Below are 23,407 nucleotides of genomic sequence, written 5' to 3'. Positions count from 1 at the left end.
GGTCAGGTCACGAGGTTTATGACAGCACCAGGAGGAAGACGTGGAAGGGATTTCCTCTGGAGAATGATGGGCTTCTCTTCGTGCCTTGAGAAGAGCGCCGTGTCTGCTGTGCGGAGAACAGGCTGGGGGCAGCAGGCGCGCCAGGCAGGAGTCTGTGTTGGGGTGGAGGAGTGATTGGATGGTGGCTTGGACGTGGGCCTCAGCAGTGGAGTTGGTGGGAAGTGGTTGGCTTCTGGTTGTGTCTTATTGGAGGTTAGGAGTAACTAACACGTGTAGGGCTTACTGAGGGATTGTGTGTAGAAAACAATCCAGAATGACTTTTTAGTGTTTGGCCTGTGCCGTATGGGGGAAAGGTGGTGAGATTTCTGAGGTTGGACTTGGAGGGTGAGAGTGAAGGGCGGGGAGGATGGGTGGTCTCCATTGTGAACTTTTGAAGACAGGGCATTGTCTTATTAATCTTTGCTCCTCAGGGCTTAGCACAGTATCTAGAACAGAAATATAATTGGATAAAAGTTTGATTCATTTTGTAGTCAACATTTAATATATCATTCATGTTCAGTAAACATATTGTATGAGTGTGTAAGTTATTTTTACCACTAGCATTCTTAGAAAATACATAGTTACAGGTTAAAAAACAAGAAACAACTTATTTTACTACGTTGGGTTTGCCTACTTTGCAGACATTTTCCTTTTCTTTTGTCATGAGGATGGTGATCTCAGTGAAATAAGGGTTTTAAAGAAGCTGATTGGTAGGATATTAAACTGGACATTTTGTTTAGATGTTTTTCTCTTTCTCTGCAGTTACTCTGTGATTACAGCTGTTCTGCTGTTTGGGAAGTTGATTTAGCACCAGGTTTCCAATGTGTTTTAGTTTTTGGAAAAAAAAATGTTTCCAATTGTTTAAAATCCTTTATTTTTCTTTATTGTTTATGGAAGTCCTTTTAGGTGTTTGGAACAAAGAAGTCTCGTAACCAAATGTTTTTCTTTTGCAGATGATAACATTTTGTTTTAGGTTCCAAATGAAACCACTTAGTGTAAACATTAGTGGAAAAATACCACCTAAAATAAATGTCGTAGTGCAATTCCTCCTGACGCTGGCCCTCTAGTTTAGGATAAGCAGGGTGATTCAATGTTATATGTCTTCTGGAAGTTCTGCATTTGTTTTGAGGTTGTCGATTGTCTGCTTGTCACAGGGTAGCTCCTATCTGAGTATGTCAGCCAACTTCTGGCCATTCAGCCAAACGTGAGGTATGATTAGAAGAATGTTGGGAATCCAGGCTGAGTAGTTTGGTTGAAAAGAGGAACAAAAATACAGTATTTGTATTGTTGGAGTACTTACATCATCGTGATTTTGATCACAACGTACAGCACCGTAGGATTTTTATGAAATAGATGCATTTGGCTGCAAACAGCAGCCACTCCTACTCATTTAAATAAGGAGGACATTACATTAAATAAGAGGAATTTTAGTGATCTAACAGGCTTTAGGGATGGTTGGTTAATTAGCTCACTGGTGTCACCGAAGCTCTTTGCACCACTTGGCTTTGCTGACCTTGGTAGGGGCTTAATCCTCAAGCTGGTGGCAGGCACCTGGCATGTTTCAAACGAGATGGTGTCTGTAAGGAGAAAGGACACCTTTTCAAGAACCGCCTTCCTGTAGTACATCCCCCCTTAGGTGTCACATATTCATTCCTGAACTGGCAAAAGGAATGGGATTGCTCTTCGCCAGTCAGAAACAACCTGGAGCTGGGGTAGACTTCCTAGGGAAGGGTGGGCGCTGGAACAAGTTTAGCCTTCTCTGGGGATGGAGGATGGGCAGGGTGTGTATTCAGAGGCAGTGTCCCCCATGAGAATGACCACACTGGTTATTTGTTCATTCAGCAGCTGCATCCTGAATGCTTACTCTGTCCCAGATGATGTATTAGGTGCTGGGTTTACCTAGAAAGATACAAAAAGTGCCTGGAAGAAAAGGTAAATCTTAATATCTGGTGAAGAGTCCAGTATTTGTGTCTTTCATTATTTCCATGTTCTCCAAATGATTTGATTGGGGAACATAGAAAGCACACTTAGTGAAAGTCTTTTTGGTTATTAGAACTCTTAACAGTGCTTCTATAGGTTGGGCAAGTATTTCAAGTCGGGGGAAGTGTAAATAAAGGGAGATGCATGTGTTAACCAAGTTATTATGCTCTCGAAACTTTTCATTACACAAGTCTCATATGACTACATGATGGGGAAAAGTAGAGCAAAATACGTGAACTTAATTATCTTTTTTGTGTATATCCACTTTTACAGATCGTTCTGTGTGCGTCTCCGTGCATATTTAAGACCAACAGGAAATGTATGAGTTTTTATGTCTATCTTAACATAAGAAACAGTGATATTGCATATCTGATATGTGGTCACTGATATCCTTGTCTTTGCACTAATAATTTGTGCATAAATGTGGGAGGCATTTGTGAATTATTCTTATAGCAGCCTTATTGAGAAATAATTTATATACCATGAAACTCATCATTTAATACATATCAGTAGTTTTCAGTTATGTTCAAAGAATGTGAAGTCAGCACCACTGTCTAATTTAGAATATTTGCAGCACCCCCTAGAGAAACCCTGTACCTTTTAGCAGTTGGTTTTGAATGTTCTTTGTACCCATTGATATCTTGTGTAAAATCAGATTTTAAAGGATTTTCTCTCCTGGTAATGAGAACCCTAGGACTTTACTGCCCTGACTTCCCTATGTGTCATACAGCATTGTTAGCTGAGGCCATCATTTTGTACATTACGTCCCTAGTCCTTGTTTATCTTATAACTGGAAGTTTGTACCTTTTGACCACCTTCCTCCAATTCCCCCTCCTGCCCATTTTGTTTTCTTATTGTTGAGTTTTAAGAATTCTTTTTATCTTTTAGATACAAGCAAAGATTTTTCTCCCAGTGTATGTGGTTTGCCTCTCATTCTCTTTGTAGTATCTTTCGTTGAGCAGAAATTTAAATTTTAATGAAGGCTAAATTGTCAATTTTTCCTTTTATGAATCGGTGCTTTGGATATTGTATCTGAAAAAACCATCCCCAAATCTAAGGTCTATTTAGGTTTTATTCTATGTTATATTCTAGGAGTTTTATAGTCTTGCATTTTACGTTTAGGTCTGTAATTCATTTGGAGAAGCTAATTTTTGGAAGTTTGAAAGCCTATGTGTGGTTTAGTTTTTGTACATATATGTCCAGTTGTTCCAGCACCATTTGTTGAACAGACTGTCTTTTCTACATTGAATTTCTTTGGCTCCTTTGTTAATCAGTGTTTTTTTTAAATGAAAGTTCTTGCAGATTGCTTTTTAATCAAGAGATGACTTCAATGAGTTTGTTTCTTAGGGAATTATCGGTATAGTAAAGGACAGAAATGAAAGTCTACAGAAGTTAGCAGCTCAAAAATTTCATTATTCTCTCTGGAATTCTTTGTTACCATATGAACACATAACATTTATTTATTAGGGATTTAAAATGTAATTGGGTGACTTAATCGCTGTCCAATCTGAGAACGAGGTGGTCAGCTTTTTTTTTTGTTAATAATCAAAAACTAATTCCTTACTTTATTCTTCTTTTGTCTTTGTCCCGTGGCCAGAGATTTTTACATACCACATTTTATAATTTCCTGGGTAGTAAGCATGAAGTTGGTCTAAAGATAAGGTCGTTTTAATTGAAATCATTCTTCAAACAGCCTGCAGGTAAAAATTGGTACTAGGAGTGGAAAAGCAACTGAGTTGGTAAATTAGAAAGTTATCCCAGGAACGGAACGTGGTTTTCACAGCAGCTGGCCACGTAGATGATCGCTGGGCTGGGCGAGCGTTTCCTTGCTTATTTCACCGTCAACTCCAGCCTGAATGATGCGGTACACGATAGTGGCCGTGGTCAGAAGGAGGGCGACTGAGAAGGAGAATGCTTGCTACTTGTAAAGGTCACTTGTGTTTCAAGAACAAAGTCTTCTATTTATTTGGTGACATGAAAACAAAGCTGAGCTTGCCTCATGTTCTCTTACTTGTTAAGCTTATCATTCTGAACTCTATCTTGTTGAATTTACCTTGTCTCAAAGTTAGCACTAGAGTCATTTTCAGCAAGCTACTCTTTATCCTTCTCATGGCAAAAAATTTTTTTTCCATTTATAATACATTATATGTGGTATTTCTGAGATGAGGTTTCTCTGGAGAGGTCTCGATGACACAACTATTTTGAGTTCTGCAGGAGAATGTCCTATAAGAGTTTGCTTTGTTTTGTTTTTAAGGATTCCTCTGAATTTGACTACTCCCACATGGCACTGTAAGTTTTCTGTTAGTATTTTACTAAAGTTACATAAAGCAGAGTGCTAGGCTCCTAGTTGCTGTAGCAATGGAGAATGAAGGTGGTTTTTATTTACCTAAAACTTTGCGTGCTTTCTTTCATGTCCTGGGGATTCCAGACTTGTAGTAAATAGAATCCTTGGATTTTTCATCAAGTGCCTCAACAAGAAATAAAACTTATAAAAATTAATCTTATCCTAGAATATACATCAGACCTGGAATTTGTTTCATGGTCTTAAGTGTTTTCAACTCTTTTACTCTGTCAGGTCTGTATGTTTTTGATCTTGTTTCTCTTTAGCTGTTGGGCTCTACAGTCAGTTCTGCTATAAGGTGACAGGATTGTTCTTAAAAGTCAGTATGCTATGCAGTATTGTTCAATACGAACCATAAGGCTTCTGGGAAAAATAGGGTTAGGGACACAAAATACAGAAACTTTGTCTCTGACACATAAAATAAAAGACAGGAATCTAATAAAAATGGTAGCACAGTTTTACATGTGTAAAGTGGTGAAGAAATACGTAAGTAACTGGATGAATATGTCGGTTAACCTTTACAAAGACCTGAAATTTGCTTGTGGATGTATATGCCAGAAGGTTTGCACCTTGGGGGTTCTTATGAAGTGGTGGAAGTGGGGCGGTTGTTTGAAAATGAATGGAAGGTTGTAACATCTGAAGTGGATGGGTATGTCTCATAGCACATCTGGTGAACGGGGGCAGATGGTAGCTATTTGAGGTGGAAGTGTTTTGTGTATTTCTGTGTGGCTCAGTTCAAATGAGTGCAGCTTTCTTTATTCATCTAGTGTTTCTGGGAGACAAAATTGTGAACAAGTAAATGAGATTCTTTTCTTACTTTGTCTTTCTGATAGTCTGTTGTTAACTGTATAAAAACACAACAGATCTTTGTGTATTGATTTCATGCCCTGCAACTCTACTGAATTTATTTATTCTAACAGTTTTTTGGTGGAGTCTTTAGGACTTTCTATATGTAAAGTCCTGTCATCCACAAATATTGACAGTTTTATTTTTTCCTTTCAAATTTGGATGCCTTTTTAAACTGTCTGATTGCTGTAGCTCGCACTTTCAATGCTGTGTTGAATAAAAGCAGCAAGAGTGAGCATCCTTGTCTTGTCGCTGACCTTGAAGAAAAAGCTCTTAGCGTTTTGTCTTTGTGCATGACGTCAGCTGTCGGCTTGTCATATGTGAGCTGTATTGTGTTGTGGTACGTTTCATCTACACCCACTTTGTTGAGAGTTTTTTAAGTCATAAATGGTGTTAAGTTTTGCCAAATGCTTTTTCTGCATTTATTGAGATAATCATCTGATTTTTAACTTTCATTTTGTTAATGTGGGGTCACATTGACTGCTTTGTGGATGTTGGACCATCCCTGCATCCCTGGGATAAATCCCACTTGATCATGGTATATAGTCATTTTAATGAACTGTTGAATTTGGTTTGCTAATATTTTGTTGAGGATTTTTGCATCTATATTCATCTATGATATTGGCCAGAGATTTTCTTTCCTTGTAGCATCCTTGTTTGGTTTTGGCATCAGTGTAATGCTGGTTTCATAAAATGAGATGGGAAGAGTTCCTTCCCTTTTACTTTCTGGTAAGAATTTGAGAAGGATTGGTACTCTTTGAATGTTTGATAGAATTCACCAGTGAAGGTGTCTGATCCTGTTTTCTGTTTTTTTGATAGTAGCCACCCTCATGGGTGTGAAGGATAGATAATATTTTAAGATATGTAGTCAGGATTCAAAAGCTGTTAGTAACTAGAGTGATGGACCTAATGCTTATATGATGAAATTAAACACGGATAAATGTAAAGTCAGTTTTCAGAATTCAAGATACCGGACTTGATATTGACTCCTATGCAAATATCTGAAGGGTTTACTTGCTTTATGTGGACATTTTGGTTAGCAGTATCTCTTGGTGGCTAGATGGAAAACACAGACTGCAAAATAAAGAAGTAAATGTTGTGCTGGTGGGAAAGAAGAGTGCCGTTATAGTGCATACTGGTCAGCCCACAGCAGTAAGGGCATGTCAATTTCTGGGTGTTAGCTGTGGATCTGGAAATTGGTAAACATCTGACATTCAACAGAGAGCAGCCAAACACAGAAAGGGTTTGGAAACTGTGACTGGTCGATCAGTCCCTTGAGGGAACTGGGATTCTTAATCTGAAGAAGAGTAGGAGCAGAGTCAGATGGTTGTCATCACATGATTTAAAGTGTTGTTATGTGGAAGACGGTGAAGGCTTAGCTTTCCTGTTTGAGGACAGAACTAAAAAAAGAAAAAAACCTTTATGTGGAAGTAAAGAGAATCATGTTTCTAATCAACATGAGGAAAACCTTTCTGGCACCAGGAGGGTAGAGAGTTCCTGTTATAGGAAGTGCTTGAGTTAAGCTGGATGAAGGTCAGAGTTTTGCTGTAAAGGATATTCCTCTACTAGACGGAAACTTGGCTATGAAAAACTGTTCTGTGCCTCCTTTTTTGTGCAGGAGAGTGTAAGAAGCTAGACAAAAAACAATTCCATACACAAAAGCCTCAAACTAGTAGGTGTCTAGTTTTGCCTGCCCCGGGTCAACCCTACCTAGACTGAGCAAATAAATCTCCCCGTAAGAAGAGTCTGGAACTCTATGGTGTCCTGACTGCTGAGCATCCATTCACTTAGGGGAGAGGAAGAGTTACACTCTTTTTCCAGAGTGCTACCAAGTGTCATACGGAGCCCAAGACCTGACCCACTGCTGACCTCTCTACCCTGGTTCTCAATCATTTCCTGGTTCACACCCAACTCTTCAGTTTCACATTTCGTTCACTCCCATGTGTGCCTTTGTTTTGCCAGCCCCTTTACCTTCTCACCTATACCCACCCCGGTACCTGCCAGGCTGACGTGGGGGCTTCTCCTCACTGCTCTCATTAGGTCACTGTCCCAGCATTTACTGTGCATCCGGGTGTCTGTCCCTGCTCGCTAGGCTGTGAGCTCTTTCACAGGGATTAAATGTTGTTTATCTTTGATTTCTTGGTGCAAACAAAACATGTTTTTCGAATGAGATGAAAAAGGATGGAGTCATTATCTGTGTGCCCCAGTGCCTCGTGTGCAGTGCTTGACACATTGTACTTGCTTATGACTTTTTGAATAATAGAAGACTTGAATATATGTATTTGCTTAGTTTAGGTCATAACACCTTCGTATAGTTCTAGAAACTTTAATCTGGTTGGGACGTGCAGGCTGGATCTCAGAGTGGGAGCCTTGCAGGCGCCTCTCCTCCATCCTTTCTCCTACTCCCCACCCCCCAGCCCCCGCTGGTCCTCCTCCCTCTTCTTCCCTGCTTCTTCCTCCTCTCTGATGCTTCCTCCCTCGGCCTCCTCTCTCCCTTCTCCTCTTTTCCTCTTCTTCTTTCTCTTCTTTCTTCTTCTTTCTACCACTCTCCCTTCCCTTTTTAAACTGTGCAGCCTCCTTACACAGTGTTCTCATGCAGAGTTTGGCAAGCTTTTTCACTCTGTAGTTCATGCATCAGTTAACCGAGTCTGAGTATTTCCCAGGGCTTTAGATCATAGAACCTAACGGAGATTCCAGATCACTTGTGTGTTGACACGAGGGTTTTTTTTTCTCAGTATGGTAAATGAGGTTCAAGCATACCTTGTTCAGTTTCTATACATTTGGCTTTTTATTTACTTGCCTTTCTAGTTTTTTTGTATTTGTGCCAGTCTCCTGATGCCAACCATCTGTTGATTCTTTAATATTATAGCAACACAGGCTCTGTTTGTATTCAGTGTAGTTTACATTTTTATGTTTGCCAAGACCTTTTGCTGTTATTATGTAGTAAATTAAATGTGAGAACAACAGGCAGGCTAGAATTCTCTTTATGAGCAGCTTGATTTATTTGCATCTGAGTATATAAGCTGTGTGGTTATTTAGTTTTGGGTCTGTTTTAGTAACAAATTGTAGCTCTAATTTATGTTGAATATAAAAAAGTGGGTTTAATGAATTTTTTCTAAAGATAGGGATGGTATGTCTACAAGTTAGAAACACTGGCGTACGTGTAGCTACTCTGCACACAATGGGGACTCTCCAAACACTACTGAAAGTTTGCATAAAATTCTGCCTGAGAAATTCCATATTTTCTTTTTATATAAAGAAGATTAATGCTCATGGACTTGAATAAATTCTTTTTAATGGTTTGGCCCATAATTTCCTTACTGTATGATAAATGACCACTCTGAAAGTACTTTGTTCTTTGAAGAATTTTTAGGACAGTTTAGATAATTAATGTTTTGATGTGCATATTTGTTATTTTTTAACTTTTGATTAACAAATCATGTTTTTAAAACATTTTTCCTTCTGTCTGGCCCTAGAGATCAGTTGAAACACATATTCTTTCGTCCACATTAAAGATGGTAACTTTGTACTTTATAAATAGACCTTTCAAAAACCTGAAGGAGGGCAGTTGCATGTTGTCTCCAATTTGCATATTCATAAGTAGATTGCAAGTGACCTAAAGAGAAATGTATTCTTTTTACAAATTGCTTTTAAATGGAGGTACTAGGGATTGAACCCAGGTTCATGCATGCTAAGCATGTGCTCTACCACTGAGCTATTCCCACCCCCCAAGGAATGTATTCTGATGTAGAGACTGTAGATCTTACTAATGTGCCCTGTTTTTATCTACCGGCTTCACTTCCAGGTCAAAGAGAATGTGGGAGTTGCTCTCCACAAAGAAAATATGTTTTCTTAGGACTTGTAGTGCCAAAAAGCACTTTTATAAACTGTCTACTATCCATGCAAACTTTTACAAATTTAGCACAGTAAGGATCAGTTCCCAGGTAAATTAGCACGTTTTTCTTTAATTCTGTGGTTCTGTACCATTGCCAGAGCATCTGTCATCATTCTGATACATTTATGTCATCTCTGTGGAGAAAAAGGACTCTAACGGGTTGACTGATTAACTCATTTTAATCTCTAGACCCATAGACTTTTACCTGAAAATCAGAAATATAAAAAGCTTCGAAAACCAAATTTCTTTTTTTTTTTTTTTCAAATAACTTGTTTAGCAGCAGAACCTGACTTGAACTTACATGAGGCCACTTACAGCCTTTTGTCTTTATCCTACTTAGCATGACTATTCATACATAGATGTGTTTGTTTATGGGATGGTGCTCCAAACCCTGTAGAAAATGGTAGGTAAACATACTGTATGTATCATATTACTTTTCTAAAATAATTTTAAAACATCAGCTTTCAAAACCATATGGTTACAGAATTGTGATATTGTATAGGAAATTTCCAATTCTTGTTTAGGGAAAAGCCCAAGAACTATAGATATTCTGGAGTAGAGACCTGTTAAAGGTAACTGTAACTGGGTAACAATAGATGAGAAAAGTAGCTGATTTTAGACTCAGTAAGGGACTTTTTGTTAATGAAGGTAAAATCTTATGAACTCAAGATACAGAACATGATAATACCCACATGTCTAAGTTGTTCTGACTTGCAGGATTTCATTGCAGGCAACTTTCCAAAGTTGTTTCCATTTCCCCCAGTGATCACATTTGGAAGATGAAGTCCTGGGTCTAGTGAACTGGTCATTAGAGTTTAATATTAGGGTTTTTGTATGTGCATGGAACAAGTTTTTCTCATTTTTGTGCTAATAGCTGCCAGTAAAATGAGGTATCTCTGGATAAAGAAGGTGTTTTTGTCACTTTGTAATTTTAGATGATTTACCTTAAAAGGTAGTTTGTTGCAAAATTAAAGACACTCCCTTGGGGAAAGCCCTAGGTTTATAAGCACACTTTAAAAAACTCAAACCAATGTCATATAATACCCTTTGAGCTTCAATTTCCCCAACTTCTTCTCTTTAGTATATTCTACATCTGTAGTTTGAATGGCTTAATATGTCTTTATGAGGTGAAAAAGTAATAGAAAAATATTTATGGTCAATAGTTTCCTTATGTGTTAAATTCTTGATGCAAATTTGATATCTCTATATACACTAGTGAAAGTATACTCAGACAGCTCTATAATAAATGTAAAAAACCCCATAAGTTGAAGTTTAAGATTTGGAGAAAACTGATAAAATGGGAAATATGGAAACTTTTTTATTTTATAAGAGGAACTGATTATCTCCATAACCCAAGTATTAGCATTAAATTTAAAAAGAGTATGTGGTAGGTCTCTTCCCTATCCGTTCTCTTCCCTTCTTTTATTTAATATAAGACTAAATTCCTTACGAAACATATGTTTATGTTATATTTAAAGACATTTGCATTCTCTTTACAAAATTAAGATTACTTGTAGACTATAAATCATCATCTATCATCTCATCTAAAGTGAAAGAAGCATGAAAATAAAGGCCTCTCTTGGTCCTGCAGCTTCAAGGAACTGGAGTTTGTCCAACAACCTGAGTGCACTTGGAAGCGGCAGATTCATGCATGGAGCCTTCTCCATAAACCCTAAGCAGAAAATTCCATCAGGCTCATCCGGATTTCTGACCTATAGAGCTATGAGATAAGAAATGGGTATTATTTCCCAGTTGAATCATCTTCCCCAGTTTCTACTCTCCCTCCATGCAGCAGTATCTTGTTACCGAGAAGCTGATGCCTCCCGGGTTGGGTCCTGATTAGTGATTGCCTTTAAAGTTTCTGTTAGATGAAGCACAAAGCTTCCTAATTGATGCATTTCCCATTTATTTCCTGTGATTTCTCTGATTTTATTGCTTGAACCACCAGATTTAAGTCCCATCACCCTTTATTGACTGTGTCTTCCCAACCCGATTTACCAACACCATTCATCTTGCCTCCTCTGCACAGAATGACCAAGCTGCTCAACTGTTCTTTCATCGGGATAATGTTCTCTACAGTGGAGTCGAATCTTATGCAGGGCTTAGGTTCTGAAACCAGTTCATAAGGCAACAATCTCATGTCATTAAAATTATGGGCCATGAAAAAGAATGGTCCTTACTATTTAAATTTATTTTCTTTCTTTGATCTTTCTGATTTATTTTTTCCTTTCATTGAGTGGATGTAGTTTAACTTTTGTAAGGTAAATAAGAGTATGATAAAATTCTGTTGGCCTTGAAATGGCTTTCTACCTCTTCTGTTGACAAATTTGTGTGCCATTCATTTCAGCAACTAGAACTAAACTCATCTTGTGTGTTGGGGATTCCCAGGACCACCCTCGCACTCAGAGATTCACTAGACGGACTTATGGGACTCAGCATGTAGTTGTAAGCATGGCTAAGATTTATTTCAGTGATCTCATAAAGGAAACAAGGCACAGGCAGAGTCTGGAGGAACCATGTATAGATTTCCTTATGCTCTCTCCCTCCCAGGAGGGGTCACACACAGCACACTCTTCTCCCAGTAATGAAAAAGCAGCCACACACACACGATGTTCCCTGCAAGGAAGCCATTAGAAATTCAGTATCCAACACTTTTAATGGGGGCTCGTAGGCACCTTCTGGCTAGTATGTACCAAAATTCCAGATTCCCAGAAGAAAAGCAGGTGTTTGGCATAAACCGTATTGTCAGCACTGTCTGGGAACAGTGAACTACCCTTATCCATTAACTGTCGACTGGGAGCACCCTGAGAACCCACGTTCCCGCATGCCAGCCATGCGCCAGCCTTCCTTCCAGGCAGGCCTCATCAACGTAACAGTCTGAAGCCTGCTGTGCTCACTCCTTTTGCACACCTTGTCTACTGAGAGCTTTTCCTAGCACACTCTTTTCTAACATTTTCTTTTCACTCTGGTCCATCGTCCGGACCTGGCACTGTGTTACTGTATACCCGTGTGTGCTAAGTGCTTTTGAGATGAAGTTCATCTGTATCTCTACTTTTTAATAATCAAGCATTGTTTTGTGAGTTTAAAACAAATTGGATTTTCTGTTTCCTTATTTATACTGAAGATGTTAAATAAAGGAATTATATTCTAGAATTTCATTTGTAGCTTCTCATAGCATATTTTAAAATAACCAATAAAGAACTGGATAGGATATGCCATTCAGTAAGAGTTGTTTACTGATAACTAACGTCAACCTTCTAGAACTCTTCAGCACAGAAGTACGATTGTTGGATGATTATGAGAAGGGAAAGGATAAATCTTAGAGACTAGGAAATATTTGATTGCCTTAGGTGTATTCTTATACCAGAATAATTCATTTGTTTCTTTATGGGGTTGCATACATATTGAAGATGTGAATGAAGAGAGAACAGTTAATTTAAATGGGCTGTGCAGATTGTTTTAATTGCTGTAGAAAGCTGCATTTAGGAAAAATCTGAAAACAGTGACTGCACCTGTGGAGTTTGGGTTAGGAATTCCCAGAATTTTGATTCAGATCAGAATCAAAAGAAAAGTGGATTTTTTCTTTTTCATTTTTTCTCCCTGTGGTGCTCAGTGTTCTTTTATTACTCAGTGTTTCTATAATCTTTGTCCAGAAGTTGTCAGATACAAAGCATCTTCTTTTAAAAACACTATCAAGACTATGATTTCTGGATCTTGGAGATTATCATTGTTTTTTACATGACCAGCTCTTTGAAATGCTTTTGTGTCTGATGAATAGAATTTTGCTACTAAAATTTTCTCATTTTTGGCACATTTTTGTGTACACTTTCGATATGCCATGGGGGAAGTCCTCCAAAAGCTGACCTCAAGGCTTTAAGTCAGTGTAAGTCGCAGATCTATATTAAAAATTGAGCAACACTATAGACTCGTAAAACTTTAGCCAGATTTAAAGTTTGGTGAATCATTTCTGATGAATCTGATAGAAACTACGAAGCTGTCAAAAGACATGCGGACTTTTATTAATGTGGTTTTCTGATTCCTTGGTGAAACAACACTTTACTTATAGAGAAGTTGTGATATTGACAAAATGAAAAAGTAAACAAAAAGCCACTACGTAGTTAAAATGGATCATGCCACAGTATTTACGCACTAACTCTTGTATGTTCTTTACACTCCCCCAAAGCTATGTGTATAATAAACTAGTGTTACCTAAGTTTACTTTATTCTTTATGCAACAAAAAACTGGTCTATTCAAAAATGTTGCTGAAATCTGACTGCCTGAACGTGTTTGTAAAACTGGAAAGGGACAGTGGCTGTACTGTGAAGGCTTTCTCATCAATTTACTCTGGAAAAGATGATGCGCTTTTCACTGCGTCTTTCACGTTGTCATGTCAGTTACTTCTTCTTTTAAAAAATTAGCACAATTTTAAACGTATTGGAAAGGCAAGACTTGGAGTGCTTTTAAAGTAAGTCTCTCATTACCTCTCATAAAATATTTTTGAACTTTTAAAGGAAGTAAAGGCAATGGTCGTTTAAGAAACGACACATTAGCTGAGCTTTTAGTGAATAAAATATTTATTGAGACAGTACCAAATGAAAGGTTTCCATCTCTTAGTGGTTAGGTGCCCAAGTCCAGGATTTGCTTAGCTACATAAACCTGACCCAGTTCCTCAGTTAAACTTGCCTTCAGGTCTTCCACGGTGTCAGGAGAACTTCCTTGATACAGGTTAGGTGATTAGAAAGGCAAGCTCAGCTAAACGTAAGATGTGGCAACCGAAAACGCTTTTGTGATTTGTAAATTGCATCAGCAGAAATAGTGCCCAGGTCAGAATAGTCCTTTGTGTGCTGTATTCTGTGCTGCGTGAGGAGAGCTTTGACAAATTAGTGTGCATCTTTAAGAGGGCAACCAGGATAGCAAAGGGACATACATCACATCAGACAAGGAGAGAGTTATTTTCTTGTAGAAGAGAAAGTGTAGAGAAGGAGGGACTCCTGCCTTCAGAAATTTGAAGGGCTGTGCATGGGAAAGAAATTAAAACTACTGAAGAGGACAGAGCTGGAGCTGATGACAGTTGGTCACTGAGCAGCATGTTTGAATGTGGCCTAAGGAAGGGTGCCGGCTCAGCCGAGATGACGTCTGGTTTGCTCCTAACTTGTAATGGCACCTGCTCTTACTTCAGGTGTTCAGGCAGAGGCTATTTGTGTGTATTTGGGTTTGAATTAGGATAACCTTCATGTTTGTTCCTGGAAAAAAGTTGACATGCAGTAAAGTACGTGTGTGCCCGGCTGTGGGCAGTATTTGTCTCTTAAGAGTGTCCATTAGTTGCTGTGAGCCTCGGTTTCCTCAGTGTGCTAGTACTTCATGATTGCAAAATACCCATTGGTATACAGAAGTCATGCATCTTATTCCATCTGATGCTCCCGTGGTGGTCTGTGGGGTCACAGAGCAGGGACTATCACCCCCACTTTAGAGGGCTGGAGAGCATGGCTCAGCTCAGCGAGAAGTGACTCACTCAACATGGTGCCATCAGAGCTTCGCTCACATCTGGCTTTTTGATTCCTAGTCCAGCAGTTTTACCACTCCAGAATGCCTGCGTGCCTTCCAGCTTGAAATATTTAGGGCACTAATCATTTGTAATGAAAAAGAGACTTTATTTTTCTCATCAGTCCTTTTAAGTTGTTTTGTGTATATTATGTTCTGGATGCTGTTCAGTAGAGAGGCATCTCTAAAAGCCTGTGTTCATCTGCTTTCCTGTCTGACGCTGGGGGGGGGGGTTTCTCTGGATTTGGATTATTAGATAGTATGGGGCGGAGAGCTAAGCAGATATGCTACAGTGATATGTGTGTGTGTGTGTGTGTGTGTGTGTGTGTGTGTTTAAAAGTACCAAAGCTAGAAAGAATTTTAGACTGAATTCTTTGAAAAATCAACAGGAAAAAACTCACACTGTTTGCTTAGAAATTATAAATCATTACAGCTTTCACTGATGATCTTTGCTGATTTCTTAAAGTATGTCTCTCTTTGGCTTAAATCTGACAACAGTGTGCTGTCAGAACTGATTATTTGAGTACACTTAGTGTTCTGTGGTCCTTCGGTATTCAGAAGTCTGGGTAATTAAACTCTGAAGTCAGGGCATCTGGCCTTCCTTCAGTTAAAAACAGTTGCAGATAGAATGCCAGTGATTTAAATACAGAAATATGATGAAATTTTACACTCTAAAGGCATCCATACTATAAATCTTAGTGCTTAAAACTACCTTCTTTGAAAAGTCTTGTTGAAAGTCAGAAAGGGAAATATATTTTCATGACATATTGTGACTACTTATTAAGGATATTATTGCTATATTTTTTGGAACTGACTATATTTCACTGCCGTTACATTTTACCATATGTTAAATAAAATTCTGTTGGTTACATTTTGCCACCTCTGGAGACAGATCTGGCTGATGAGCTTTACCCTGGGAACCCAGTGGCCTGTAGTGAATGAGAAGTTCCTCTGGCATTCAAAATAATTGAAGAAAAATCATAGAGAAATATTGTAGACCCTTCTACTGTGAAAATGAACCATCCAAATAATAAATAAGCTTCTCTGTTTATAGTTGACCCAATTTAACAAAGAAAATACTTAAATTTAAGGCAAAAATTTGTTTGCATATTTGATTTGATACGTATTTCCAGTTTTTCCTTTCATCTACATATTAGGGTTTTCCTTTGTTGAGCTGAATCTTTTTGTGATTTCCTCTATCCTTTGCTGGGTGGGAAGAAAAATTGATGGTGACTTATGTTCATTGTTTATAATGTTTAGTCTGGAAAGAAAAGACAGAGCCACAGTAGCACATTGTCTTGGACACTTGAAAAGTAGCGTCAGTAGCATCTGACAGAGACTAGAACTGCCGAGTTCCTGCACAGTGATAACTGTTATTTAATATACAGTGACAAAGTCCTAGAGATATGAATGGCTAGACTGAAGCAGGAAGATTTTCATTCCTCTTCCTACTTTAGCTAATTTTTTCTGTGTAACTGGCTTAGGAAGACTGTGCAAATCAAACAGAGTTTGGAATTGAGATGGTTTTTATTGCAAGATGAGAATTTGACTTCATTACAGGCCCCAGGTTTTTGGAAGACAGTCCTCAGTGGGACAGAAACCAATACACTTCATTTCCATGAAAATTCAAATAGAAGAAGATGATATTTGGAAGACTAGTTTTGAAAGAAAAAAAATACAAATTGGCTGCAAAGATGATACTGGAACATGGAACATGATACTAAGAGGAATTCTGAATCTTCTTTATTCATTAGATGTTAAAAATGTTCAATGTATTACTTCAGGGTTCAGAATCAAGTTAAAATAGATAAATGGGGACTTTAATAACAGCCATCTGTCTAGGAGGTTTTTTTGCTTTGGTTTCCCTGGAAAGAGGAGGGATGGATTAAATTATCTTTGGAGATCTCTTTTAGATATTTCAATGCAGGCAGTGCTGTGGTTGTAGGGTAGGAAGATAAAAGTCATGTGAGCAGATAATCTAACAGCGTCAGTGAAGTGTTGAAGACTGGGATGGAGGATTGAGGACGCAATCAGCCACTTGAAAGCTGGAGAAAACAGGTAGCCTGTGGAGACCGCGTAGGAACTTAGAGTCATTTGGGTAAGGATGTTTAGAATAAAATAAATGGGCAGCAGCTCTGTTAATGAACAGAAAAAGTTATCTCAAAGATGAATGTGTGGGCCACTGCAGTATATCACGAGTGTTGTGAAAATATAAGTAATAGTATGTAAATGTAGATTATTGAAAGTGATGAATCTTGTAAGAATTTGAATATAAAATTCAACTGTGCGTGCCTCGTAAGGTGGAATATGATGTAAGAAGGTAATAAACATCCAGAATGTGCATACATCCATGGGATGTATGGAAATGAGCTACTGAGTCACTGAACACAGTTGGAGCCAAAGTGCTGAAGTGTATAAAGAACAAAACTGCCCCTGGTCAAATGGGCTTACAATAATAAGTCACGGAGAAACCTTTGTTATGTTTCACATCTTTGAAGAAGGAATTTGAAGTGTCAAACACTTCTGATGTATGTTGTACTTAATACTGGGGAACAAATGTATGGCTAAGAAGGGCCATAACTAGTTTCTGTAAGTAGTGCTAACCTTTCAAACTGAGCTATCCCGTGGGCAGGCACAACAGCGGTGTTCCCCTGTGTAAAATTGGTTGGGTTTGTGTGGATTTCAATGACAGTGGTGGACTTAAAATTTCAGTTCTGAAGACATTTTCCTTTCGGGTATCTAGTGGCATTGCTACCTGTTCTGCTTAATTTAGCAGCTGGTCTATAAAAATCATTTTGTTACTGTCGCTGTGGAGGAACCTGGAAAGGAGACTTCATACCTGGATGTTTAAAATTACTTATTTTACTCTGCTTAAAGGAATGTGAACTGGGGTCTCCTTTGAAGAAAATATAGAGCATCCTTTCTATCTATCCTAGCAGTGTGGCTGGACATCTTTGGCATTACCTGGATGGCAGTGAGGGTTCCGAGTTGACAGATAAGCAGGGAGGCAGGGCAACTTTCAGGCACCTCCCAAAGCAGATGTTTTCAACGTGAGTTTGTTATTTAATGAGAAGGGTTAATAAATTCCCATAGCTTCACACCTAAACTGATGAGACATAAATATGAGGTATTTATAGTCCTAAGTCCTTTTAGCAATTACAGTATCGAAAATTAAATCCCTCGTTCCAGTGAGGGTGTGCCATTTCATTAGAGAGATTTTTAAATGATCAACTGAGGATCCTTGGGCATTTGAGAACTCAGGAATTGTTTGAGAGACGTGGCAGATACAAGATCTTAGGAGCAGGCTAACTGTGTTTTTTCCCAGACAAGATATGTTAGAATCTTGAAACATCAGTCTTTGCAGTGCATGGTGCAGATGTTTTTGTACAACAGAGTTTGGGTAACCTGACCTCTAGGGATGGCTTCCCGGCCTGCAGGCCAGTGCGTGATCCGGCCTGTGCCAGTCTGCCTGATCTCAGCACCCACCCTTTTCCTGGTTGCTCCTTCTGTTCCAGCCTCATGGCCTCCTTGCTGTTCCTAATTTGCTTCCAACACTGGCCCTTTCTATCTGCCTTTTACCGGCTGGTCCCTCTAGCCTGGGAACGCCCTTTCCCGAGCCCCCAGCCCACCGCACTCCCGGCCTGTGCCCTCCCTTCATTTAGAGCTCCTTACAGGTCACCTCGTCAGACAGGCTCTGCCTGACCCCCTCACATGGCAGAGCACCTCTGCCCTCACTCTACGTGCTCCTCCTGTGCTGTCGGTGTCTTCACAGCACTTACCTTTACCTGAAGTGACTCTCTGTGCTTGTTTGCTCTGAAGTGCTATGAGGTCGGGCTTCATCTGTCTTGTTCACGGAGAGATTTCCAGTGCCTTAGCAGTGCCTGGTACCGCCCTACGGACTCAGCATGTGTTCAGTGAATGAATGATTGTCCAAATGTATCATGAAAATATATACTTCATTAGGCTGGTTGTGTCTTATTTTATAAAATAAAATTTGGGGAATCTGGAATTTTTCCCCACCCCAAGTGAGTTGAGAGCCCTTCTGTTTGTGTTACTTGGTGTTGGAGATCTAAGTGCTACTCACTTATCCCTCCCTCTCCTCTCCTCAGCCCCACTTGAGTGTAAACGCATTCACAGAGTGAGCATTAGGTAGAGATTGGCACAGTTTTTTAAACTGAGCAGGTGCCCACCACCCTACAATGCAGGGGATTTGAGAAACGAGATTCGAAGCAGCTTGGATTCAAGAATGTCCAATGGATGACCTGATCCTTCTGCAGTTACCTGCCCTCCCGCAATTGAAAGTCGGGTAGATCTGACCAGAAGGGCTTATGGCATGAGACAAAAACCAGAGAGCCCGCAGTGCTTCTCAGCAAGACGTGAGCAGGCCATGAAAAGACAAAATGGAACTTGGCTTATTCATCCACTAGTTAAAAATATGAAACTGTGGCCCAGTGGATGTCAGATTCTGCTGGTTAGAGTAGCACATTCTCCTCATAGGGGAATGATTCAGTAAGCAGGTGGAGAGAGAAACTGAAAGGGTTATTCGAGCGCCACCCCTCCCACTTGGGGAACCCAGCAGTACTACCCTCTTCTGCGGAAGAAAGGGATGGGCTGTGATTGTAGTCATCCCCTGAACAATTGCAATTGCAACACATTTATTAAAATGCAACTACAAATAAATAACTTTGACCAGAAAAGAGCTATCAACACAGGATGTTTCTGAGAGTTGATTGCAATTGTGAGTCATCCAGACATCTGCCAAGTGAAAGAGGAGGTTCTATTTGGATGTACGTCTAAGGGGAGGAATGCATCTCTTCAACACCTGCAAATAAGAAAGGTGATACTTAATGAAAAAAATATTATGTTGTTTTTAGTATGGCTAATCTTATTTGGAATGGCTGATACTGACTTCAAGTATAAATTCAGGAGCTTTTGTGTTTCAGGTTCGTGGGAGTAAGGGAGAAGTTCTATACATTTTGGATGCTACCAACCCACGACACTCCAACTGGCTTCGCTTTGTTCATGAGGCACCATCTCAGGAACAGAAGAACTTGGCTGCCATTCAAGTGAGCTTATTTGCTTCTTATTTGTACTCTGCACTGCAAGGAGAATGAACTCATTTATAACTGTACTCCTGGTTTTAAATTTATTTCCCAATGACCTGTTTCACATAACAGTAACTAACTCATGAAAGAAGGGAAATCTCATCTAGTCAGCGTATGCAGCGTATTGCCCTTTCGGGCAAGCTGGGCTGTAAACTGACACCAGATCACTCACTCTATGAGAATTCTTGAGGGAATGAATTACATGGTCTGATATTGTCCTTGGCAGATTCTGCTTTCAAGTACTTTTAATTCATTCAGTGAATGTTTATTGGTAGCTTTTCTGTTTGATGGTTTATTTGGCTTATAGCACAATATTCTCTGTTATTGTTTAGGAAAGGCTTCACGCAGAGAGCTTACTTGGGTATATCCCCACAACTGTACTTCGAGCTTCTTGAGGGTAGTGTGTTAGTCAGGGTTCTCAGAGAAACAACCAATATGATCTGTATGTCTATATCTATGTCTATATCTGTGTCTATGATGCCTGTCTATCTGTCTGTCTATCTATCTATCTATCCATCCATCCATCCATCTGTCCCTCCCGAGAGACATTTATAATAAGGAATTGGCTTATGTGGTTACGGAGGCTGGCAAGTCCAAAATCTGCAGAGCCAATGTCGCACTTTGAGTCCAAAGGCACAGACTAGGCTACTGGAACACGAGAAAGAGCTGATGGATTTGTTCAGGTCTAAGGACTGGAAGGCTGCTGTAGGATCAGGAAGAGCCAATGCCCCACTTGAAAGGCTATCAGGCCTGAAGAGTGGATGTTCCAGGGTAAAGGCCATCAGGCAGGAGAATCCTCTCTTACTCGAGGGAGCGACAGACACCCTTTTGTTCTTTTCAGGCCTTCAGTGGATTGGACAAGGCTTACCCACATTGTATGGGGCAATGTACTTTACTCAATCAAGTCCCTGTAGTTAAATGTTATTCTCATGCAAAAACACTCTCACAGAAACACCCAAAGTAATGTTTGAACAATTTCCTAGGGACCCTTATGGCCTAGTCAATTTGACACATAAAATTAACTGTCTAGGGTGGGAACCATGTTTTATTGAATTTTGTATTCCTGTGTCTTAGTGGAGAGCTGCACACAATATTAGCCTCAATATTACAAACTGTGAGTGATCCGTGATCTCTCAGTGGGAATTAAGGGAAGAAGAGAAAAAGTCAAGGCAAGAAGTTTTTAGAGAGCTCTATAATTAAAATGCATTGAACAGATCATTCAGAGAGTAAAGAAACATTACGTTCTGTTGGGGAGTTGACTGATCACATGTGAAAACTCAGCTCCTGAATCCTAAACTGCAGAAGAGGAAGCAAAGCTCTGGTTGGCAGAAGCAAGAGGGAAGGGAAAAGAATAAAGGAACTAGCATCTCTTTGAGAATTTACCATGTGCACTATTCTAGAAGCTTCACGGACATCATGTCATTTATTTACTTATTAAAAAAGCTCTGAGAATTTAACAGTTTACTGAGGGTTATGCTGATTTCACCCAATTCTGAGTCTAAAATCAACAGGGGCAAAAGGGAAAGTGAACAGAATTAGGTCCTAAAGGAAGCGGAAAACATAGTCATTCAGAATATTTCATTCCTGATATTATTGGCTAACTAGATTTTTTTCAGTACAAGTAAGTATTGGATAACCAGTGTGATTACTGTTTCTTTTTGTGTGGATAATTGAGTGAGGACTCTTACCAAAGGGCTGAGTGGGGATGGAAAATAGGATCTTTTGGCACTCAGCTATATTCAAGCCACTTTTTAGATTGTTCATAGCGTGCATTGATCCAACCACTCATTTAAATTGATCTTTTTTAAATGTATGGACATTAGTTTTTTTCAAGTATCTCATGTTTTTCATAGTTTTCTGAGGCCAACGTGTCTCACAGGATCTTCGGTTATGTCCTAATTTTAATATACAGACTCACTTTAAGTCTTTCTTTGTAACTGTTACCAGTATCAAAATTGCCTATAGAGCCATGAAATCTAATTTAGGAAACCCATTGTTTCTGAGGTTCTTCATTGTTGTATTTTAGAAATTATTCTATTTAAACTAGACTCTTTTATCCTTGTGCTTAAATAATGATTTTAAGCTTTTCTCAAATTCCATTTTGAGCATTTTTTCCCATTGGCTATTATTTCTGAAGCATCAATTACTCTCTCTACTGGCTCAAACTTGCAAGGTGTTATGTGCTCGGCTTTGAGTTTTGTCTTAGAATCCCTCAGGTAATCCTTGTTTGAGGATTTCCTTTCACTGCACACTTTGCTGGTGTACTGAATTCTTTAGTTAGTGAAATACTGTCAGTCAGTGTTTATCTCCATTTTTCACTACCCACATTTGCTACTCTAGGCCCTGTTTATTTATTTCACTATATTGTAGCCACCTACACTTGTCTCCTTTTTAGTAACCATGATTTCTAAGACTTAAAATAGTTTTCATGTTCATTCGGTGTATTCAGTGCAGTACTTTTCTTCCTCTATATCAACTGTGTTTTTTTCCTTGAAAGAAAATAGGAATCTACAAAAGATGATGACTGCAGTTTGGCACTCTTAATAAATTATTATTTGACTTAATAAGGGGGGTGAAATGGAGTGGGATTAGAATGGGATTTATAAACTAACTAGAGGCTCTGTGAAGTTTCACACTTGAATTAGAATCTGAACAGAGGCCATTGTGAGAGTCTTCAGTGCAGAAGTGATGACAGTGCCTTTAATTCCTTTAAACATGGTTTTGGCTTTTCCTAAGAAGTGGGTCGAGTGCACTGTTACCATGTTTCTTCCCACGGAGCACAGTGTGGACCTTTGCTAGCTCCCTTGGGGGTAACGTCTTTCTTACTTGAACAGTAGCTGGAGTAGCAGATTTCTCAAGGTTCAAAGTCACTTCTGAACTAGGGGCAGAGAGCTTAATAGTTGGGTCACGTGGCTGACTATGATGTCAGCCTTGTGATTCGTTGGGATAACCTCCTGAGGACTGCATTCCAGAAACATTGAATTGGTAAGAGAAGATCATAATGTTTCCTGCATAACATTATGAAATCACTTGCATTCCAAATTGCATCGGAAATTTGGGGTATTCAGGAAATTTTTTATTTGAGCTGTATGTCCCAGGAGTGGAGTAAATGAGAAACATTTGTGGCTACGTGGCTTGCTTGGTGGAAAACATCAATACTTGGTCCAATTTTTTTGGACAAGGGATTAAGAATTTGAGGTCTGTTCTGGCAGAGGATTGGAACTCCTTTTTGGAGACTCAATTATACTTCTAATTTTGCAATTTATTTGATTTTGGAAAATTTGCTTTGGAAATGATGATTTAAGTATCTGAATTATTGAAGAAGGATCTTGTAAGCAAACAATTCCTCCCATGTGCACACATTTGAGAATAATCAGTTGAACTGTATGTTTAGACCAATGAAAAATATTTCCAGCTAAACCAGAAAATTCTAAATGGTAAAGATGTGGCTTTGAATGAACCAAAAGAATTTCTTAAGCTCCATAAGAAACGGGTGATTCTTATTAAATGCTAATTTTGTTACACTGAAGGAAAAATATATGTAATATTTGAAAAAAAATAATTGATCTACTCAGTGTTTTGCTGGTTTTTGAAAATTTGTGATCTTTTGCTAGAAAACTATTTGTTTAATCACAGAGTTATGTCATTTAAAGTTGAAA

General features: G+C 39.0%; 1 protein-coding gene across 3 annotated transcripts in view; it reads left to right on the top strand.

Moving 5' to 3' along the window:
• PRDM5 (PR/SET domain 5) overlaps positions 1-23,407 on the top strand; it is a 158,065-nt gene that overhangs the window by 25,629 nt on the left and 109,029 nt on the right. For all 3 annotated transcript variants that reach the window (XM_032462630.1, XM_032462637.1, XM_032462644.1), the window contains exon 3: positions 19,587-19,709. In XM_032462630.1, coding sequence (XP_032318521.1) covers positions 19,587-19,709 — 123 coding nt within the window. The remainder of the gene's footprint in view (positions 1-19,586; positions 19,710-23,407) is intronic.

Source organism: Camelus ferus, chromosome 2 (assembly GCF_009834535.1).
Source record: "Camelus ferus isolate YT-003-E chromosome 2, BCGSAC_Cfer_1.0, whole genome shotgun sequence".
Taxonomy (NCBI): domain Eukaryota; kingdom Metazoa; phylum Chordata; class Mammalia; order Artiodactyla; family Camelidae; genus Camelus; species Camelus ferus.
This window is presented reverse-complemented; position numbering and strand designations above follow the sequence as displayed.